General features: G+C 38.6%; 1 protein-coding gene across 1 annotated transcript; it reads left to right on the top strand.

Annotated features, from left to right (window-relative positions):
* The first annotated feature begins 3172 nt into the window (after positions 1-3172).
* Positions 3173-19765, top strand: IFNGR2 (interferon gamma receptor 2). Its single transcript, XM_063126683.1, is given in 8 exon segments — positions 3173-3319; positions 6283-6406; positions 6512-6681; positions 7835-7980; positions 9304-9448; positions 15748-15902; positions 17594-17684; positions 17687-19765. Coding segments are annotated over 8 exon segments (978 nt in total). The 5' UTR covers positions 3173-3249; the 3' UTR covers positions 17764-19765.
* The last annotated feature ends 335 nt before the right edge of the window (positions 19766-20100 follow it).

Here is a 20100-nt window from a genome sequence, read left to right as displayed (position 1 = left end):
TGTGTGGAAAAAGTAAATAAGGAGGCATTTTTCTCCCTTACTCATAATACTAGAACCGGGATCATTCTCTGAAGCTGATTGTTGGGAGATTCAGCACAGATAAAAGGAAATACTTCTTCACTCAGCACATGAACTACAAGAAGTAGTGATCTGAATGGCTTTAAAGGGGGATTAGACAAATTCATGGAGAAAGCTATTAATGGCTTCTAGTCCTGATGGCTTTATGCTACCTACAGTATCAGAGGCAGTATCCTACATGCACCAGTTGCTGGGGAGCATGAGTAGGAGAATGTTATTGCACTCATTTCCTACTTGTGGATTTCCTGCGAGCAGCAGGTTGGCCAATGTTTGAACAGATCACTGGGCTAGATGGAACTTTGGTCTGACCCAGCATGGCAGTTTTTATGTTCTTTCTTTTTTTCTTTCTAAAGGCCATTTCATCAGATGCATGAAGTGTTATCCTACATTTGCTAGACTATAGACAAACATGGTTGTGGGGGTGGAGGAGGGAGTACAATCAGTGAGGGTGAAGAGAAATTAAATACAAAACATCCGGACTGCGATAATTACATTAAATGTATTTAAAATTCTTAGTGATTGATTACTAAGTAGCATTGATCCCACAAGTGTTAATTAGCTTATCAGTGCCAGGATGTTTGTGGTATCGTCAACACTGCTTTGTGAATGGTCACTGTAAATGTATATATTTAAGCTTTAATGTAATTATCACTCTGTGTGTATGCTCACCTTTATAAGTAAATAGTGCAAAGTATTCTCACATCAACCACAAGCTATATGTGCTATGTAAGATGCATACCACACTTGGTTATGAAAACCATAAGAGACATAATTTACGAATCCACAGAATAAAATAGAGACATACAATATTTATTTTGCATTTTTATTCTCACTTTCACTTTATTGTACATACCATTGACTCATATAGTAAACTCTAGATATGAGCCATTTCTCTGAGTTCCTGCTTAGCCACATATTTTGCTAAGAGTACAATGAACAAAGACATGGCCTCTGAATTGAGAAATCCCCATTGCAAAGCTCACTTCAGTCATGAACTTACCAGGTGGCCTCAATCACCACCATCTCCATCTCACCCTTAGCTCTCTTCCACTTGCAATATCAAGACAATAACACCTGCTTGTCCTTTCAGGACTATTGAAAGTATGACTACATATATATATATACTCAGGCATGCTCTCCTCACTTCAATGTGCTATGTACATGCTAAGTATTATTGTCATCCCTCTCCTTTAAAACTAAGGTCATGTTCTTAAATTTGTTTATCTGAAGATAAATTCCATTGGACTCAAAATAATTAACTTTTCAGGAAAGTTGAAAGTTGTCTACAAGTGTACAAGAACATAGGAAGCTGCCTTATATTGAGCCAGACCACTGGTCCATTAATTTGGAGATGCTCTTAGCCACAGCCAATGATGCAGCTAGAATTGGACCTCAGGACAAAAGTCAGGGGCCCCACAGCCCAGTCCCCCCCAACCCCATGACTACCCAGAGAATGGGAGGGGTGGTAGCAAACAGGCTCAGCTTCAGCATCTGGAAGGGACATGCCAGAGTGTGCCAGGGCTGACTCTGCTCACTGCAGCACCCTTTAATTTTTTAAAAAACTATAACATAACAGTTCTTTATTGTGTCTTAGCAAATTGCCATTATACACAAACACAGAATAAAACACTATACAAACTCCACCAACCAACCATTAAGAGTTGAATAGTTTTCCATACAATTTTTAGACATCGTGGCACATACTTGTAGAGCACGTCCTATGTTTCCCTAGAGGCAAACGCTTTGCAATGAATCCCTATGGGCAAGTATGGTTTCCCTATGGGCAAGTACTGTCCTTTGTTTTAGTAAGTCCTGAAAAGGACAGTGTTTGGTGAATGCTGAAATATCAAGCTTCCTACTAGGATTGTGCATGTTGTTTCACCACCCTACTCCCCCCCCCCCAACTTTGCTGGACTCCTGTCATTACTTTAAGGCAAGGCACTTTTTACATATACAGGTGCTTTCATAAATCATTGACTCTGTAGCTCTTCCACAGTTCAGACTCTTGAGCCAACAAAGGCTATGCATTCTGCAGCTACTGACATACCTTTCAAGTTGCCTAAAGACCAGTGGCAATCCACTGAGGGGTAAGCGGCAACATCTGGCAAGCAGAAGAAATAACTGATTTATTATTTATTGAAGGAGTGCCTAATAGTAGAAAAAAGAAAAGAAAAACAGTAAAAAGAAGAAAAATTCGAACCACAAATTAAAATATTTGTTCCTTTCTGTTGTGTAGACTTAAAGAAACCTTTCCCCCCATTATTTCAGAACTACCTTATTTCTTCGATTCTAAGACACACTTTTTTCCCCATATAAACATCTCTAAAAATGGGGTGCGTCTTAGAATCACAGGTGTATCTTAGGGTGTGTTTTTTTCTGTTGATGGTACTGAAATTAGTGTGCGTCTTACAATTGATGGCGTCTTACAATCGAAGAAATACGGTAATACGTTTAGGATGGACGTTTCAATGTGAAATATACTATTATTTTGCTTTCGGAAATCTTAACGTAAGGGGCATATCTGACCCACATAGAAATATGCTTTGCCTCTTCTGTAGCCCCCCTCCCCCAGAATTTTTTCTGCTGGTTTGGCCACTGTTCACCACCTATTCCAGCGGGTCAAACAAACCTCGCAGAGGGCCCAACTGTGCCTGCAGGCAATAGTGGTATCTACAATTCCTCAGTTGCCTCGCGTCCGGGCTCACCGGGGCGTCGGGTATTGGCCTCTGCCTCTGCCTCTGCTGCCCCTGTACGTATATCCCGCTTTTCCGTTCCCTCTGAGCAGCTAAAGCGGCCAACAATACAAGAAGGAGTTAACGGGCCTATCAAATAAAATTATCGTGAGCCCGGACCGCTACAGAGAAACGCAGGCCAAGCTCGCCCAAAGGCGTTCACCGCCATCGCAGGCTCTTCCTCCTCACGTCTCCAGCGGAGTGAAAGTTTCGCCCTCGAAGGAGCAGCCCCCGGTGCGGTCACGCCTCTTCCTCCGCGGTCCGCCCCCAGCAGAGTGCGGGAAGAGGCCGGCCTTCGCTCGGAAGCTCCCAGGACGTGTGCGGCCGGGCTAGGCAGGAACCAGCAGCCTGACGGCAGTCGCGGAGAAATGGCGGGGGAGGCGGGAGAAGGGCTGCTCGCTCCGTCAGCAGAGGCGTGAGAGGACGGGGTTCGGCGGCCATGCTGCGCCTCAGTGTCCCGCTGCTTCTCCTCTTCCTAGGGAGGCCGCTGCTAACGCTGGCCGTGCCAGGTACTTCCCGAGGAGACGCAAAGGCGGGGGTGGGCCTGGACCGGGGCGTGTGCGGGAGGGGAAAGCAATACGGAAGCAGGGCGCAAAACCCCAAACCCAGACATTGTCCCCTTCCCAGGATCCATTACCTTTTATCCTGACTGGGTGGGGGGATTTGGTTATTCGGACAGTTGCTCCCACTTTCTAGCAGGGCAGCTTGGCTTTTAGAACCTAAACGTTTGATACACCTGTACTAACTACCCCATAGCATATTTCTCCATGATTGGGACTCTTCCTCCGTTAAGATAAACGCTAATTTTCTTCAATCGAAACTATAATTTCTTAAGCCCCAAATAAGCTTTGAGCCACCCCAAATCATACACCAACACACCCAGGAGAGTCATCTCTTCTAATTGGCATTGAGCTGTATCTGGCCCAAAATTTTATTTAAGCACAGAGCACTGTCAAACATGGCACCAGCATGCCAATTGTAACCAAAATATGTAGAATAGATTAAGGAACTGGGGCTGTATATACCTCTTGAAAAGCTTTGGGGCACTCCCAATCACACAAACCAGTTTCTACAAGAGAATTGAATTGCATCTGGCCTAAAGCTTTCTTGGGGTGCAACAGGGACTGTCAAATGGGTGCACAATCCCCAATTATAGCAAAAATGTGTTCCTTGGCTATTATTGGCATGGGGATACCATATTTGACAGTGCCCTGCACCTGAAGAAACCCTTGGGCCGCACATGATTCAGTTGCATTGCCTAGGGAACACTCTCAAGGATGTGTGGGTGTATGATTTGGAGTGGCCTAAAGCTTATTGTGGAAGCTATATCTCCAGTTCCTTATTTGTAATTGTCATTTGGGGGCATCACACGCTATGTTGTACAAAAATGAGTTTTATTGAACAAAAGTAGTGTTTATCTTGAAGGGGTACGTGTCCAATCATAGAGATATATCATACAGGGTCGTCCAAAGCATGGTTTTGGTTATTGGGGGATATGCCCGTTGGATTCTTTTTCAATTTATATCAGGGGTGGGGAATAGGTGGCCCTCCAAATGTTGGTGAACTGCAACTCCCATCCCAACATAGCTAATGATGAAGTATGGTAGGAGTTGCAGTCTAATAACATCTAGAGAGTTACATATTCCCCATCCCTAGTTTACACAATAGCGAGGTTTGTTTCAAACTCTTTCACAAATAAGCAACTGGGAGTTAGTAACCAAATTCAGCATCATGGTATAGGTTGTGTATGAAGATTCATATAATCTGGATGGTTGAGGACATGGAAGGGTATTGATCAGGAGGAGGAAAATGTTCTCCCTTTTTGTAAATGCTTTTTTAATGCTTTGTTTAATACAAGTATTTTTATTGTTCACCTTTTAATGGGGATTTGGAAGTATAATGCAGAATTGAGGGAAGAAAGCTCAGTTGGGCATGTTAGCACAAGCTGATTTTTGCAATTAATTTCACTAGAATTTATTGGTTCAAAACACTTCAATGACACATGGAAATTCTGCAACAAACGGTTATGGTGCAACAGTTCTCTCTCTTCCTTTTAGAAATAATAATCAAAAATAAAAATTGGGTCCAGTGAACCTGCTTTGTTTGCAACAATGTTTTGTCCTGGAGATATTCCTATTCACATTTCCACTGAACACATTCCAATGCTTTGTTTAGCCCTGAATTATTGTAGTCATATGAAATCTTAGGCCACAACAAAGTAGTATCTCTAAGATGTCTTGCCATTCACTTACTCCTTCTCTTCCCCCCCTTCTTTGTGAGTGCTTATGCACTAAAAAGGAATTCCTGGCTAAACATCATTTTATTTCCCTTTTGTCTCTAACATAATTTTCTAGGGTGTATCTCTTTTTGTGGTGTAGCAATGGGCTGGAAGTCCAGCTTTTGTGTATGGGGTTCATTTGAGGTGTTCAGTGCTATTTAGCAAAGAAAAATTGTATAGAAATATAACTGAATAAGTTAGTGTACAACGAATACTGTGTTAGGTTTTGACTTGTCCCATCCAGGAAGAATCTGAAGGTGCAGTTCCATTTCTGAAGTTAAGCAAATCTGGGTTTGGCCAGTACCTGGGAGAGAATCCCATGTATACCATTTTGAGTCCCTTGAAAGGACAAGCTGCAGGGGTGTGTAAGATACCTGAGCACTTTGAACCATCACTGCCTGAGATAAAGAACAGTGAACCCATATGTGCAGTGCTAAAGCTGGATGGTCTGTCACAATAATCTTCGCTATTTTTCAAGCAGGAGCCACTAGGCTCCAGGTACTTGGGGGGCCTTATCTTGGCTGTGGGGCCCTCTCCCCTTCTCCCCACCCCAGTTTAATGGAAATACTATGCACCAGACTCGGTTGGAGGCCTTTGGGACTTCTCCTCTCCATCCCCCATCGGTTGGAGGCCTTTTGGGACCTCTCCTCTCCATCCCCCGCCACATTATCTGAATAACCAATCTTGTCTATCTTTGCCTCTTAGCCTCCTCCCCCTCCATAGCTCTGTTATCCTCTCCCCTCCCAGCCCCCTGGTCATCTTACAGCTAAGGAGCAGCAGGTGTCCTGACTCCCCATCCCTGAAGCTGCTTCCCACAGCTCAGATCACAGCAGCTGCCCCACTGCTAAAGCAAACAACAAGGCTAGAGAGCCCCTGCATAGAGTGAGCAGCTGCTGTTAAAAGAGAGAGGTGGAGATCCACACTTAAGGTGACTGAGAGACACCAGTGGCCCTCAGGCTTTGCAGTGAAGAACATTGGTCTATCAACAGCATAGTTCACATTTTTCCACCCCACCCCAAATCCTATTGCTTGGGTTGCTGGCATATCAGCATTTAGGCTAGCCGTATTTTACCTGCACCAACATCAGAGCCAATACACTAGTGTAACAATTAGTATTTTCGTTTGTCCTGAATTCAGAGGCATCTTGCTTGGCTGGTGTTTTTTTACCCTATGGTGTATTCTCTATCTTTTTAGAATCTTCTGCTGTCTTACCAGCACCGCAGAATTTGACAATTTACTCATATAATTTGGAGAATATATTGAGATGGTCTCCAGTTAAGGGGATCAATGGTTCAGTGTTTTACAGAGTCCAACTCTCGTAAGTAAACAGTTCTCATGTACCAGAAACATTTTTGCTTTTTTTGTCATATACTCTCATTCAAAAATGCAGCACTAATCATCTGCCCTTTGTATTATATTGCAGACACTCGTATGCAACTTGGAAAAATGTAACCTGCACAAATATAACAAAGCCTGAATGTGAGTTTGATCATGGCAGTTTTTTGTCCAACATCATTTTACGAGTTCGGGCTGAACAAGGGGAATTAAAATCTGCCTGGACTAAAACGGTTCGCTTTCAAGCAAAAAGAGACAGTATGTTTGTTTCATTCCATTTCTTCTATTTGTCAGTACCTCTGAAAATTTTTTGATTAGTTTTGTGAGAATGTAATTTGTGTGTGTGTGTGGGGGAAATCAAAGGGAGTTACTGTGCTTCAAACAACTAAGAGTCTTGTGGCACCTTAAGGACTAAGAGTTGGATCCGGATTTAAGATGGATAAATTACCCAGACATAAGTGGAATTTCCTGTCCCCTTCTTCCCACAGCAGTCCCTCCACCCACCCGAAATGCTATAAGAAGAGTCAGGAGACCCTACTGAATGGGATGGGCTATGGTGTGAAGGGGACAGGGACCCCCAAAATCAGGCAGAGAGACATTCCACAAGCAGAACCCTTTCTCCAAAAAAAGACAGATCCCGAATCCAACCTTAACAAATTTATTCTGGCATAAGCTTTTGTGGACATTTGCATCTGATGAAGTGAACTCTCATCCATGAAAGTTTATGCCATAATAAGCATGTTAGTTTTTAAGATGCTACAACAGATTAATATGGATACTCAGCTGGAAGTAAGCTTTCTTACATTTCAGTCTATAAAGGCATACTGGTACTACAACAGCAATTTGATATATATAATCTAATCTGTGTTAGAGTTGCACTGCCTCATTTGTGCTTGTGGAGCTGAGTTGACCGTTGCTCTTTTTTCAGTTCAAGAAACAATTTAGCTGAAGTGGGATAATTCTGTGGGAGAAAAGGAAATGAGAACTTCATTGTTTGCCAATATGAAAAATACCACAGCACATGTAATAAACTTGCTTTAGAAAGACGTGAAGAATACCTATCCTGTTTTATGCACTAACAAATCCTACATGAAGACTTCTTAGTTTTCTGATGATGTCTCAGATGTTAATCAATTTTCTTCCAGAGGTTTCTTGCAATGTTGAACACCAAAATCTTCCACTTCCACAAGGGCATATTCCATTTATTTAAATGGCAGAAGCAGAAAATTCAGCCAAGTATGCATTCCCGTGTGTATGCAGATCTGCTACTTCTGTTGAAATGTACTTATATACCCCACACAGAAGGCCCTCCTGTTCATAGAGTGGATGCGAGACTTTGGATTGGATTGTGTTTGATAAAAACTAGTAGGATGTATGCTTAACTGATATTTGTTTGACTTTACCCATTTAGCTACTTTGGGACCACCAAGAGCAATAAATATTATCCCAAAACAAAATTCGCTTCTTGTAAGGTTCTTGCCTCCCTTTGAGTATACAGCCGATTACCCTCCTTTTAAATATACAATAGACTATTGGGAGAAGTCAACAAGCACAAAAGTAAGTACTTGCCTTTACTTAACAAGTTGGTAATGGAAGAATTTCTATTAATGTAGACATAGTGATGTATGTACTTTAAATTCACCATTAAGAGATTTCAGCCAGCTATAGAAATTATTATAGTGAAAATCGTTGGACTATTTCAGGAGGATGTTTCTGAAAATAACGTGTTTTGCAAAGTTTTGTTGTCTTGGAAGACCTCTGGAGTGCACCTATTTCTTCATTTCTGCTGCTGTTAAACTAATTGCCTTCTGCAGCTGTTCAGATACATTTCTATTATCTTTATAATGCTTGTATAATCACTTATAATCATAGCAATATCAATTTTCTGAGAATCCACACAAAAGGAGATATCAACAATCTTGTGGGAACTCTCAAGATTTGCAGAAGTACAAAAAATCTTTTGGGAAGGAACCCTCAAAATGGACTGAGCATAGTGAGTGGGCATGGAAGGCTGATGAACTTGAGGACAACAATGTAAAACAGGAGGAAAGACAGATAGAATAGAATGGCTGGATTCCAGAACAGGGAGCACTCCACACTGCAACATTTTATTGCAGGTCCCATTTGTCCTTTGAAATATGCAAAAACGCTTGCTGAAGGTTTACAAATGCTTGTAGAATTAGTTCTTATCCATTTAGAATATGGCACTATATTATATGTCAAGAGGTAATCTTTTGACATACACAAAAGGCGATCCCCAGGGTGTTTGGAAAGCTTCAGCCATAGATTAATCTTCTTAGGTATTGAAGAATCCAAACTTGATGGAAAGCTACAAATAGTTTGAGGATTCTTACAGAGACAAATGGCAAATGCAGCTTGGAGTTTAGAGAAAGACCCCCAAAGAGCTGGTCCAGAAAAGATGGTATTGATAAGGGTTAGATAGACCCAGCTTTGAACATCTTTAATTTGGGGGCTCATCAGATGCACTGTAAATGCTTGGGATAGGAACTAGCAATGGCACAACGTAATAAACTAGGACATTAGGCCACTGTTACTGTGATATTATGCCAGTGCCACAGGCGGATAGAGCTGTTTAAGATATTCTGGAGTGTAGATTTGTAGCCGACGCAAAAATTATGGGGATGACCTATATAGTTTAGTGGGATTAGAACAAAAGTATATAATTTAGAACAAAAGTGTATAATTTAGTAGAATTAGAACAAAAGTATTCTAAATAAATGGACTATAAGTGTAAACTAGAACATCACTCCTTGGTCTACTTAGGGTTAAACTCTGGAGCTCATGTGAAATACATACGAAGTCAATTTTGCTACAATTATTTTCATATTAAAGAGCCTTATTTCCCCCTCCCCTGCACAGAAGACAAACACCACCATGAATACAGAATACACCTTCAGGGATCTAAAGGAAAGGACAGAATATTGTTTCCAAATAAAAGCAGAGCTTTCTGTAATAAAGAATACAGGACAAAGCGATCCTTATTGCAAACAAACTGAAACCACTGGTATGTATTTTTTCATAAACGATACTATTTAGGGTGCAATCCTATGTATGTTTAGCCAGAAAAAGATCCTATAAGTCCCAGCATCTGTTAGGGTTTTTTCTTTTGAAACAGAGTGACACAGTGGATTCACCCTTTAAACCTATGAGCTGGAACAAATTTCTTACGCTAGGTTTAAGGATGAGTAGCTTTACTTTTCATATTAGCAGCATATGAACAACTTGTATTCCTTTTATACATACAGTTCTAAGTTATATTCTTTTCCTCTGCAAAGAGTCCTTTTTCCTTCTTTCCTTTGTAAAAGTCTTTCTTGAATACCTTCAGGCTGAACTTGCTTGAGGTCTTCGCTCTTGCAGCCACCGAACAACGAGATAACAGCTTCCCAAACAAACTCCCACAGCAGCATGTACATTCCACCTCCTATTCACTTCCACCCCACAACTCTGTTTGAGACACTCCCCTATTTAAATGGTTAACAGGCTGACACTGAATGATTCAGCATTTCTTGTGCCTTAGTTTTAAACACCTGCTTTTAGATTGGTTCAATCTTTTGCCTAATTCATTCTTCAGTGAATTTATTCTTTGTAAAATTACACATACAATACAAATACTAACAAACCCCTCCTTATTTTACAATAGAATAAATGAAAATCTTGGAAACATGTATTCAATCTTCAGCCTATATTTCAACCTGTTTTTTCTTTTTCAATCATTCCTATACGCTTTACAAATCTTTCATGTCTTTCAATATTCAGAGGTTTTGTAAACATATCTGCAACCATCATATTTGTGTCACAATATCTTAGTTCTATTAAACCTTGCTTTACACTATCTTTAACATGGTGGTATCTAATGTCAACATGTTTTGTTCTGTTAGCACATTTGTCTGCAGTTGCTAGTTTGATACACGCCTGATTATCTTCATAAACTATAACAGGTTTTTTTTTATTTCCATATTGAGATCAGATAATAGTTGTCTAAACCATATAATTTCATTGCAAGCTATAGACAAACTTATATATTCTGCCTCTGTACTGGATATGGCAACTATTCCTTGTTTTCTACTATGCCAATCGATTAATGAATCTTGATACATTATTATCATTCCTGAGGTGGATTTTCTACATGATACATCAGCTGCATGGTCTGCATCAACATAACATTTTAGTTCACTTGTTCCTGAAGTTGTTAATTTCAAACATTTATCACGAGACCCATTAAGGTATCTAAATACTCTTTTAATACCATTCCAATCTTTTTGGGTTGGGTTTTCTACCTTTCTACTTAAAACGCTGACTGCATTGTTAATATCAGGTCTTGTTAATTTCGTAATATATAATAAACTACCAATTGCACTCCTATATAAATCAGTATGTTCAAATGGTGGACTCTCATCACTCCTCTGAAAATCTACTGTCATTGGAGTTTTTTACAGGTTTGCTTTCTAGCATTCCAAATTCCTGCAACAATTGCTCTATTTTGTTCTTCTGATGAAGGAGAAGACCGCCATCAGTATCTTTTTCTATTTCCATTCCCAAATAATGGGTTACATGTCCTAAACATTTTAGTTCAAAATGATTTGTTAATTGTTTTTCAAATTCTTCTCTTTGTTTGTCTGATTCACATATTAAGAGAATATCATCAACATAAAGTAAACAATAAACAACATTTTGTTCACTTTGTTTTATGTAGATGCATGGATCTGCAGTACTTTGATTAAATCCTATGGATTTTAATACTTGGTTTATCTTAGTATTCCAACATCTGGCACTTTGTTTCAAACCATAGATGGATTTGTTTAATTTACAAACCAGGTTGGGATTCTTTATAAACCCTGGGGGTTGTTCCATGAACAATGTTTCTTTTAATTCTCCATATAGAAAAGCAGTTTTAACATCAAAATGGAACACTTGTAATCCTTCCATTGTAGCTATCTTTAACAACAATCTAATTGTTTCATGCCTAACTACTGGGGCAAACACTGCATCAAAATCTTTACCAAATTTCTGACTGTAACCTTTGGCTACTAATCGTGCTCTATACTTTTCAATCTCACCTGTTGCATTCCTTTTAATTTTATAAATCCATTTGCATCCTATTGCTTTTCTGTTTGGGGGTAAAGTGGTTAATGTCCAAGTGGAATTTTGTTCCATGGCATCAATCTCATCTTTCATGGCTCTTTGCCATTCTTTAGCAATTTCAGGAGGTAATTTTTCTATGTCTGTATATGTTTCAGGTTCTACTTTTGTACAAAATGCCTTTACTTCACTTATTTGAAATCTTTCAGGAGGTTTACCAAAATTAGATCTTTCTGACCTTCGAAGAGGTTCTGGGGATGGAACTGATTGTGAGTTCGTTTGAATTCCCTCCCCCTCCTCTTCGTGCATTCTCTGAGATAAGTTCTCTTCCATTTCCTCTTGCTTAATTTCAAATGGTTGACTAACAACTGGTTCAGGAGAATCAGTTTCATTATTTATTTCAGAATCATTCACTCTCTGTGAGCCTTCTGCTCCTATTTCTAAATGTACCTCAGTAAATTTTCCTACTGTTTCCCAATTCTGTTCAAACGCTTTTATACTCCTGCTTATTGTTATTCTTTTCTCATGTGGTAGCCATACTCTATAACTTGAATTCTCAAATCCTAATAAGATACCCTTTTTAGCTCTTGCACCCATTTTTCCTTTCCTTTGTGCTTTTGGGACATTCACCCAACAGTCAGATCCAAATGCCCTCAAATGACTAATCTTTGGTTTAGCTCCATGGAACTTTTCAAATGGTGTAGAATCTATTGCATTTGAATAAATTCTATTCTGGATGTAATTAGCATAAGTTATGCATTCTCCCCAAAATTTTGTGGAAAGGGGGGAATCATTTATCATTGTTCTGACCATATCTTGTAAATAACGATTTCTCCTTTCAGCAATGCCATTTTGCTGTGGTGAATATGGTGCAGTTAATCTGTGTTTAATCCCCTTATTTGACAAAAACTTTTCAAATGAATTAGAGGTAAACTCACCTCCTCTGTCTGATTGCAATCCAGCTATTTTTGTACTATATTTTGCTTCCACCCAATTTACAAAATTCTTTAACTTCTGTTCAGCTTCTCCCTTATGCTTTAACAAATAAATAAAACCAAAGCGGGAAAAATCATCTACAATTACAAGATAATATCTAGCTCCTCCTTGAGTTTTCAGGAACGGACCTGCCAAATCCATATGTAGTAATTCTAACACTCGTTTGGAATTTCTTTCACACTTCTTATTAATGGGAGCTGTTATTGATTTGCACTCTCTGCAAGCATTACACTCCATAAAAGAATTACATGGTTTTAGTTTCATATCTAAGCATAATCCTGGCATTTTGCTTATTGTTTTAAAATTAGCATGTCCTAAACGCCTATGATATAAATGTATGCAATCATTATGTGGAGGCTTATTTGTCACTGTCATACCTATTTTCATAATTTCTTTGTTGTAAGAATTCAAACAATTTTCCCTTACAACATATAATGAATTTTCTAACATTCCTGTTATGCACACCTTCCCCTTCTGAAGTATTTCACATTTCCTTTTAAGAAACCTGACTTCAAAATTCATAGTATCAAGTTTTGAAACTGACATCAAATTATTTTCAAGTTGAGGAACAAACAGAACATCAGTTACAATTGTTCCTATACACTTTACATAAACATTTCCTTTCCCTTCCACTTTTCTTTGAGTACCATCTGCAAGGGTTACAAATTCTTTTGCTGGGATTATTTTATTAAACATTTTTCTGTCATTAGATAAAAAATGCGTAGCACCTGAATCTACTACCCATTTTATATTATCTTTCTTATCTGCATTTTTGGAATCTACCGTTGCAATATGTGCAGAGAAAAGCTCCTTTTGCTTTTGGAAATATTTTCCTTTATCAATAGATGCATGATCCCAATGTTTCTTGGGGCAATTTCTTTTAAGGTGTTTTTCTGATCCACATCTATAACATCTACGAATCCCATAAACTTTTGATACATTTTCACTCTTTCTTTCTCCTACATTCATTCCTCCCTTTTGTCTTTGTGCATTAGAACAATTTTCTAACACTTTCTCTTGCTCCTGTCTTCGTTCCCATTCCTGAAGCAACTTTCCTGTAACAAATTCTAGTGTCAAGTCTGTTTCTGCCATTGCTTCCATGGCGCAAATTATTCCATCCCATGATTCATCTAGGGAGGATAAAATTATATAGACTTGATGTAAAGGAGTATAAGGCATATCTCTCTCCTGTAGATCTGCAAAGAGTCCCTTCATTGTCTGTAAATGTGCAGACATTGAGCCTCCTTTGCTCAGCCTTGTTTGGTACAGCTTCCTGGCCAAATACACCTTACTGCCTGCTGTCTTCCTCACGTGCAAATTCTTTAAAGCAGTCCAAACTTCTTTTGCAGTTATTAGCCCTCTAATTGTTAGTAATTGGCTATCATCCAGGCCTAGGATTATTGTAGCTCTTGATTTCTCCTCTCTTCGGAGCCATTCAGGAGAAGGAGGGTCGGTAGGTGGGTCTTTTATTATGGGGTCCCATAAATCTTCTCTCCGGAGTAGCATTTCCATTTTAACACACCAACTTGCATAATTCTTCTCTGTTAGCCTCTCCAGTGGCATACTGGAACTTAGAGACATAGCCATTTTAAAACTTGGTACTCCCCCTTGCTGCTGTTAAATTTCTGCTGCTTTCACAAACCACTCAGCCAGACACAGTATTCACAGCTCCAATTCACCTCTGGGTTACTTTCAAAAAACGCTGAGTTTAAAGTTGCTCTTTTCTGCTATCTGCTGACCTTAGCATGCCTGGGCTTGACTTATTTATTTATATAGCTCCAGCAATGTAAATGCCTGGGCCCATGACCTTTTTTGTTAGGGTTTTTTCTTTTGAAACAGAGTGACACAGTGGATTCACCCTTTAAACCTATGAGCTGGAACAAATTTCTTACGCTAGGTTTAAGGATGAGTAGCTTTACTTTTCATATTAGCAGCATATGAACAACTTGTATTCCTTTTATACATACAGTTCTAAGTTATATTCTTTTCCTCTGCAAAGAGTCCTTTTTCCTTCTTTCCTTTGTAAAAGTCTTTCTTGAATACCTTCAGGCTGAACTTGCTTGAGGTCTTCGCTCTTGCAGCCACCGAACAACGAGATAACAGCTTCCCAAACAAACTCCCACAGCAGCATGTACATTCCACCTCCTATTCACTTCCGCCCCACAACTCTGTTTGAGACACTCCCCTATTTAAATGGTTAACAGGCTGACACTGAATGATTCAGCATTTCTTGTGCCTTAGTTTTAAACACCTGCTTTTAGATTGGTTCAATCTTTTGCCTAATTCATTCTTCAGTGAATTTATTCTTTGTAAAATTACACATACAATACAAATACTAACAGCATCCCCCAGCTAGCATGACTGGTTAGGGTATGCTAGTAGTTGTAGGACTTTTTTCTGTCTAAACGTACATAAAATTGCACCCTTAATTAGTGTGCCATTAAACTGATGTGGATTTAAGCGAGTAGATTACATTAACTACTTATTAACATTTCTCATATCTTAAAATGATATAACTTAATAATTGAGATATCTTGTGAATAAGTTATTAGCAGCAAAAAACCTGCCTTGAGCTATTGAATCGGCAATAAATATAAAATAAATGTAGCATCCTGTGCTTTCAAAATGTCACATTGAGATGGTTTTATAGAATTTCTGGTTTTCTGTTGCTCAAGGGTTGCTTTTTCTTTCTTTTTTTAGAAATTAAATTTGTGTACCAAATATTTTGCAAGGAATCACTGTGGAAACATGTACAGGGGTAAAGGGACAGGACAGGGAAGAAAAAGTAGAAACTATGTAAAAAAGAAAAAAAAAAGTCTCCTGCCTTCAGGTTGCTGGATGCCTTAAAATCTTTACGGTTTGTGAGGTTCCCTGCAAATGTTTTCTATATAAAAGGCACTTCTCTGTAAGATTTTAAAACTGTGAAACCTGTTTTTCATGCATATCGCACACAACTCTTATTGCTATATGTACTAGTTATTCATGTACCAGACTCTGTGGCCAATTGTAGCTTCTTAACATGCACACACAGCAAATTTCATGTGTGCAGTTATTGCACATGAGTATCTGTATGCTGTTTTCACACTTTTCTCCTATGCAAGGTATTTCCCATATAGGAAAATGATAAACATTAAAATAACTCCCTTAATCATTAATCAGAATGTCCATCAGATGAGATGTGAAACTAATGTCTCAAATTTGAGACTAATGTCATGTTTATTTTTTCAGAAGCAACAATAATTCTCTATTTCACACTGGTACTTGGATTTGCAGTTTTTGTACTTGTTGCAATATTTTTGTGCTTGATTGTTATTCGGAAGTATCGAAGTACAATTAAATCTTTTTGGCAGGCTCCTCTAACAATACCATCCCACTATGAAAAGGTATGTGTACTGATGATTTCTACGGATATAAATTATGATTAGAGTAAACTGTAATTGGCATAGGTTTATGATTTAATGCACAATTCAACTGCATAGAGTTGTGCTTTGGAGTGTTGTACTAATTTCTCAGTCCTTTCCTCCACAGCAAACTCAAAGCATAGCTAGAGTTTGAAGACTACATGATATAACTGACATACATGCTTGTGTCTCAAGAATGGGTACTATTTTTGTGACTTACATTTAAACTTGTTGCAACCTTCTAACTAGTTGCAGCACAGCAACAGAATAATACTGTCTCCTCTTGCCCCATATGCCTTAGGTTTATTTGGGTTCAGCTCCCTGTGTGAGCACAGAGAAAAGGAAGTAGTGTTAAGGTCAATTTTGAAGTTCAGGCACTCATCATGATAGTTCGCATAACTACATCCCCAAGGAAAGTCCAAAAATTCAGGCAGCTCTGCTGATCCATAGCAACAAACTAGTTTTAGTAGTATTCATCTCCACCTGGAGCAGGTCTTTTGGAAAGCTTGTGGGTCTTAATTGCCCATTCAAGTCCAAGCCACCCCAAAATATTTCCATTAAAATAGGGAATAATATATTTGCTTGGAAAAATCATTCCCTTCCAACTACTGTGAGGATTGCAGCTAAGATCAGAGGGAATGGGGAATTCTTGGGGTGGGGGGGGTGGGGTTCGTCAAGTGTCAGTTTCCGTGCTAATAAAACAAAAGTGCCAGTTCTGCATCTCTCTGAGCTCTATTTAATGGTTTCATTAAACCAAGTAGAGCTCTAATATTGAACCAGGCCTTCAAATCTTGGGCTAAGCAGGGACCCTGGCTGGCTCTGTGATCAACATCTGTGATGATGCAGCTGTTTACTGCAGTTGGATTCTGCAGGGAATATTTGTACTCCAGAAGAGGGCAGCATTGTGATCCTAAGGCCTGATACTGCTTTGTTTAGCCCTGAGTAAGCAATCAGGAATGTGGTTCTTCACAGGATCATACTTGGCAGCATAATCTGGCACACTTTTTTGGCTTCTGCTATGAAACCATAATCACTAACGTGTGCATTTGTTTTTTGCTCTTATATGAATACACATCTAAGCTCAAACGCTGGATTGAGTGCATTTTGGTTCCATCTGTTCTTTATATAAGTTAGTCATTTAGCTTCTCTTTCTTGATTTTTCAACTAGATGGAAGCTTAACTTAATATTTCCCTAGCTTGTTTTTTCAGTGCTGTAGACAGATAAAAGCCATGATCACAAATAAGTATATCTAGGGGTTTTGGCCAGCAGAATATCTCTGCTATCTTATTTAGCAAGCCACTGCAAGCTTCTTCCTAATGAAAATAACTGCAGAGATGACTTGGGTGAACTTAAAGAAGATAGCATAGAGGTAGAGCAATGGTAAAATATTAGAAAGGTATTATACATCAGTTCCCAAAATTCCGGCACACTAAGCATGGCTAAGAAATAGAACCCAAGATGCAGACTTGATTCTTAGTGACTGGAATCATCAGGAGCTGGGAGCAGCATTATCTCCTCTCTCCACTCCTGAGTGCATGCTTTTACTTTCTCTTCCATTGTGAAATTCATTCTTATGAGACAAAAGTCAAGTGCTGCACTTGGGGCACTGTTGAATTATGGCATAGAATTTGTTTAGCCTATTAGGTTCTAACAGTTTAATGCTTCTTTTTAGGACTTACAAAATGCTGAAATGAGTATGGGTGAAGAATTTCAGAACTCTGTAGGAGAAGAGCAGTGGGAGACTGTATCAGTTATCTCCAATGCAGAAAAAGCCAAACTATGACAAACAGCTTTACCAATGAAAATCAACAAGTAGATTTATTGAAAGTAGAACATAGATGACAATTTGAAAGAGCATCTTCATCTCACATCCATTGATGCTAAACCTTAATGATTTGTTTCAATGGTTTCTTCTAAAGAACAGCCAGTTGCAACGCATGCCCCTCCATGTGAATTGAAACCAACACAAAATGTGTGTTAAAAGGACCAAGATACTATGGCTTGATATATATTTGAAGGCTTCTCAGACGACTAAAGGGAATGTTTTATGTGCTATCTCATATCCTAATGATTCACCAGAGAATATGGGTATTTTCCATTAGAATTATTGCATGATGAGTCACTGCTGTACACGAAAACAATGAAGAACAGAAGTCAGTTTTAACATGCAATTTAACCAGTGAAACTGCTTGAGACTGCAGTGCTGTCAAGTACAGGAAAAAAGCACAAAGAATGTTCCAGTGCTCTGATTTAGTCTAATCTACAGATGTGGTATGTGGGTTTGTTTTTAAGCTGCATCAGCTCTTATTCTGATTAAAGCATAACTGTTTTACTCCAATCTTAATGCTGTCAGTTCACTTCCAAGCTCAGATGGAGGTGTTCATTCTTACCTTTTAAAGCACTGTGGCTCTATCTAGCTTCAGGAGGGCCTACTCCCACTTTTCTCCCAATCACTTGAGATGGCCTTCCTCTGTTTTCCTTCCTCTACCGAAGATCTGAAAGGGTGTAGCGTAGGACCTCTTTGTCATGGCATCCTCATTGTGGAATGCCATATCTTCAGCATTTTAGTTACTACCATCACTTTATAATTTCCACCAATATCTGAAAATGTTTGTTTTAAAAGGTCTTTATGGGCTCTCATGCATTTGTTGAATGTGATTTTATGTTGGATTATTTTTGCACTGAGTTGTATGAGATGGTTTCCTGACTTTGAATCAATTGTAATCACCTTATATTTTTGCTGTGAAAACTATTTTGAGCAGAGAAGTACTAGAAGCAATACTTAAATTGTACAGCTATATATATATATATGTTTACAGTAAGAATCAAGTTGCAATCAGGACAGCTGAATTAAGCTCTGATGTAACTGCTTCTTGCAAGGTGTAAAGGTTTTCTTCATTTGTTTTTCAACACCATACTTACCATACCCTACTTTGTGCCCTTATTTTGTTTTTGCTAATAGTGGGTAAATATTGATCTAATAGACAGACAATAAAATAATTGTGTGTACTGTAAACAACCCTCAATGCTGAAAAGTAAACCAAATGTGGAATAAATTCACATCTCCTTTTGAGACATGATTAGATAATATGAAAAAGTGACTTTTTTACCATTTGAGTTATTTTTTAGTAAGAGAGAAAAAAAGAACATTTAACATTTCCTGCTTGTGCCAAGAAACAAAAAAAAGGAAGCTTCTGTTGCTAATCCATTCTTTTTGAGAAGCTGTGGCCATATTGTTGTAATGTGTCCTTGTTCACTTCTAGTATTATAAGCAATTACTGTGTAATCTCACTTTTAAAATGTTTCATATAGTTCTCTATCTTTTGTAAAAAAAAAATGCCTTTAAGAAGAGAGACCTGTCCTAAAAACCAGCACTGTTCACATCATTATTACTCCCATGTCCTGATCACCCTCATTTTGCAGATCTTGACAAATATAATTCAGAAATAGTAAGAATTTGGCTTTTAAAGCATCAAAGACCTTATTAAGATTAAAATTACTGAACAGTTTAAAGGTGGCCAACAAATTGGTTGCCCATTTAGATACCCATTCTCCCAGTTAGGAGAGATCCTTCTGAAGGGATGCCTTCGAAGAGATTTGTATGAGCTACCCTATAGAAGCTACTATTTTGGAGATTTGTTGGAAGTCTTTATGGTCCACACAACTCCTAAATACCACCTGTACTGCACGGGTCTACTCAAAAACTGATAATTGCACCTTACTCCTGTACAGCTTTGTTATATAAATAAGAGTGTCTTTGAAAAGACAGGAGGCCACTCTTCCACATCTTACAGTATTGTATACTGCTAAAAGAACCTTTTGGGAATAAATATTTGGATTAGTATAGACTGTTATTTACTTCTTTTAGCAGCAGCAAGAATAAAAGACACTAAAAAACTGATCTGATTACTCAATTCAGAACTGGTTCTTGAGAACTGTGGGGAAATCAGAATGTACAAACCTGTTGTTACTGTAAAGTGAACCAGCATTATTGGACTTCATTTTTTATGGGTACTTTGTTAAATAAACAAGAATGAGTGAAGAGTATTTTATCCATGCCCCTTTGCATGATTATTAATGGGTGAATGAACCTTCAGTGTATGGGACTGATGCTTCAGAAGCCTTCTCTACCACATAAAACTTTTTGGGAAGGGATGTGGTAAACTTAAGTCCAGTGGT

This window comes from Elgaria multicarinata, chromosome 5 (genome assembly GCF_023053635.1).
Source record: "Elgaria multicarinata webbii isolate HBS135686 ecotype San Diego chromosome 5, rElgMul1.1.pri, whole genome shotgun sequence".
In the NCBI taxonomy this organism is placed as follows: Eukaryota; Metazoa; Chordata; class Lepidosauria; order Squamata; family Anguidae; genus Elgaria; species Elgaria multicarinata.
This window is presented reverse-complemented; position numbering and strand designations above follow the sequence as displayed.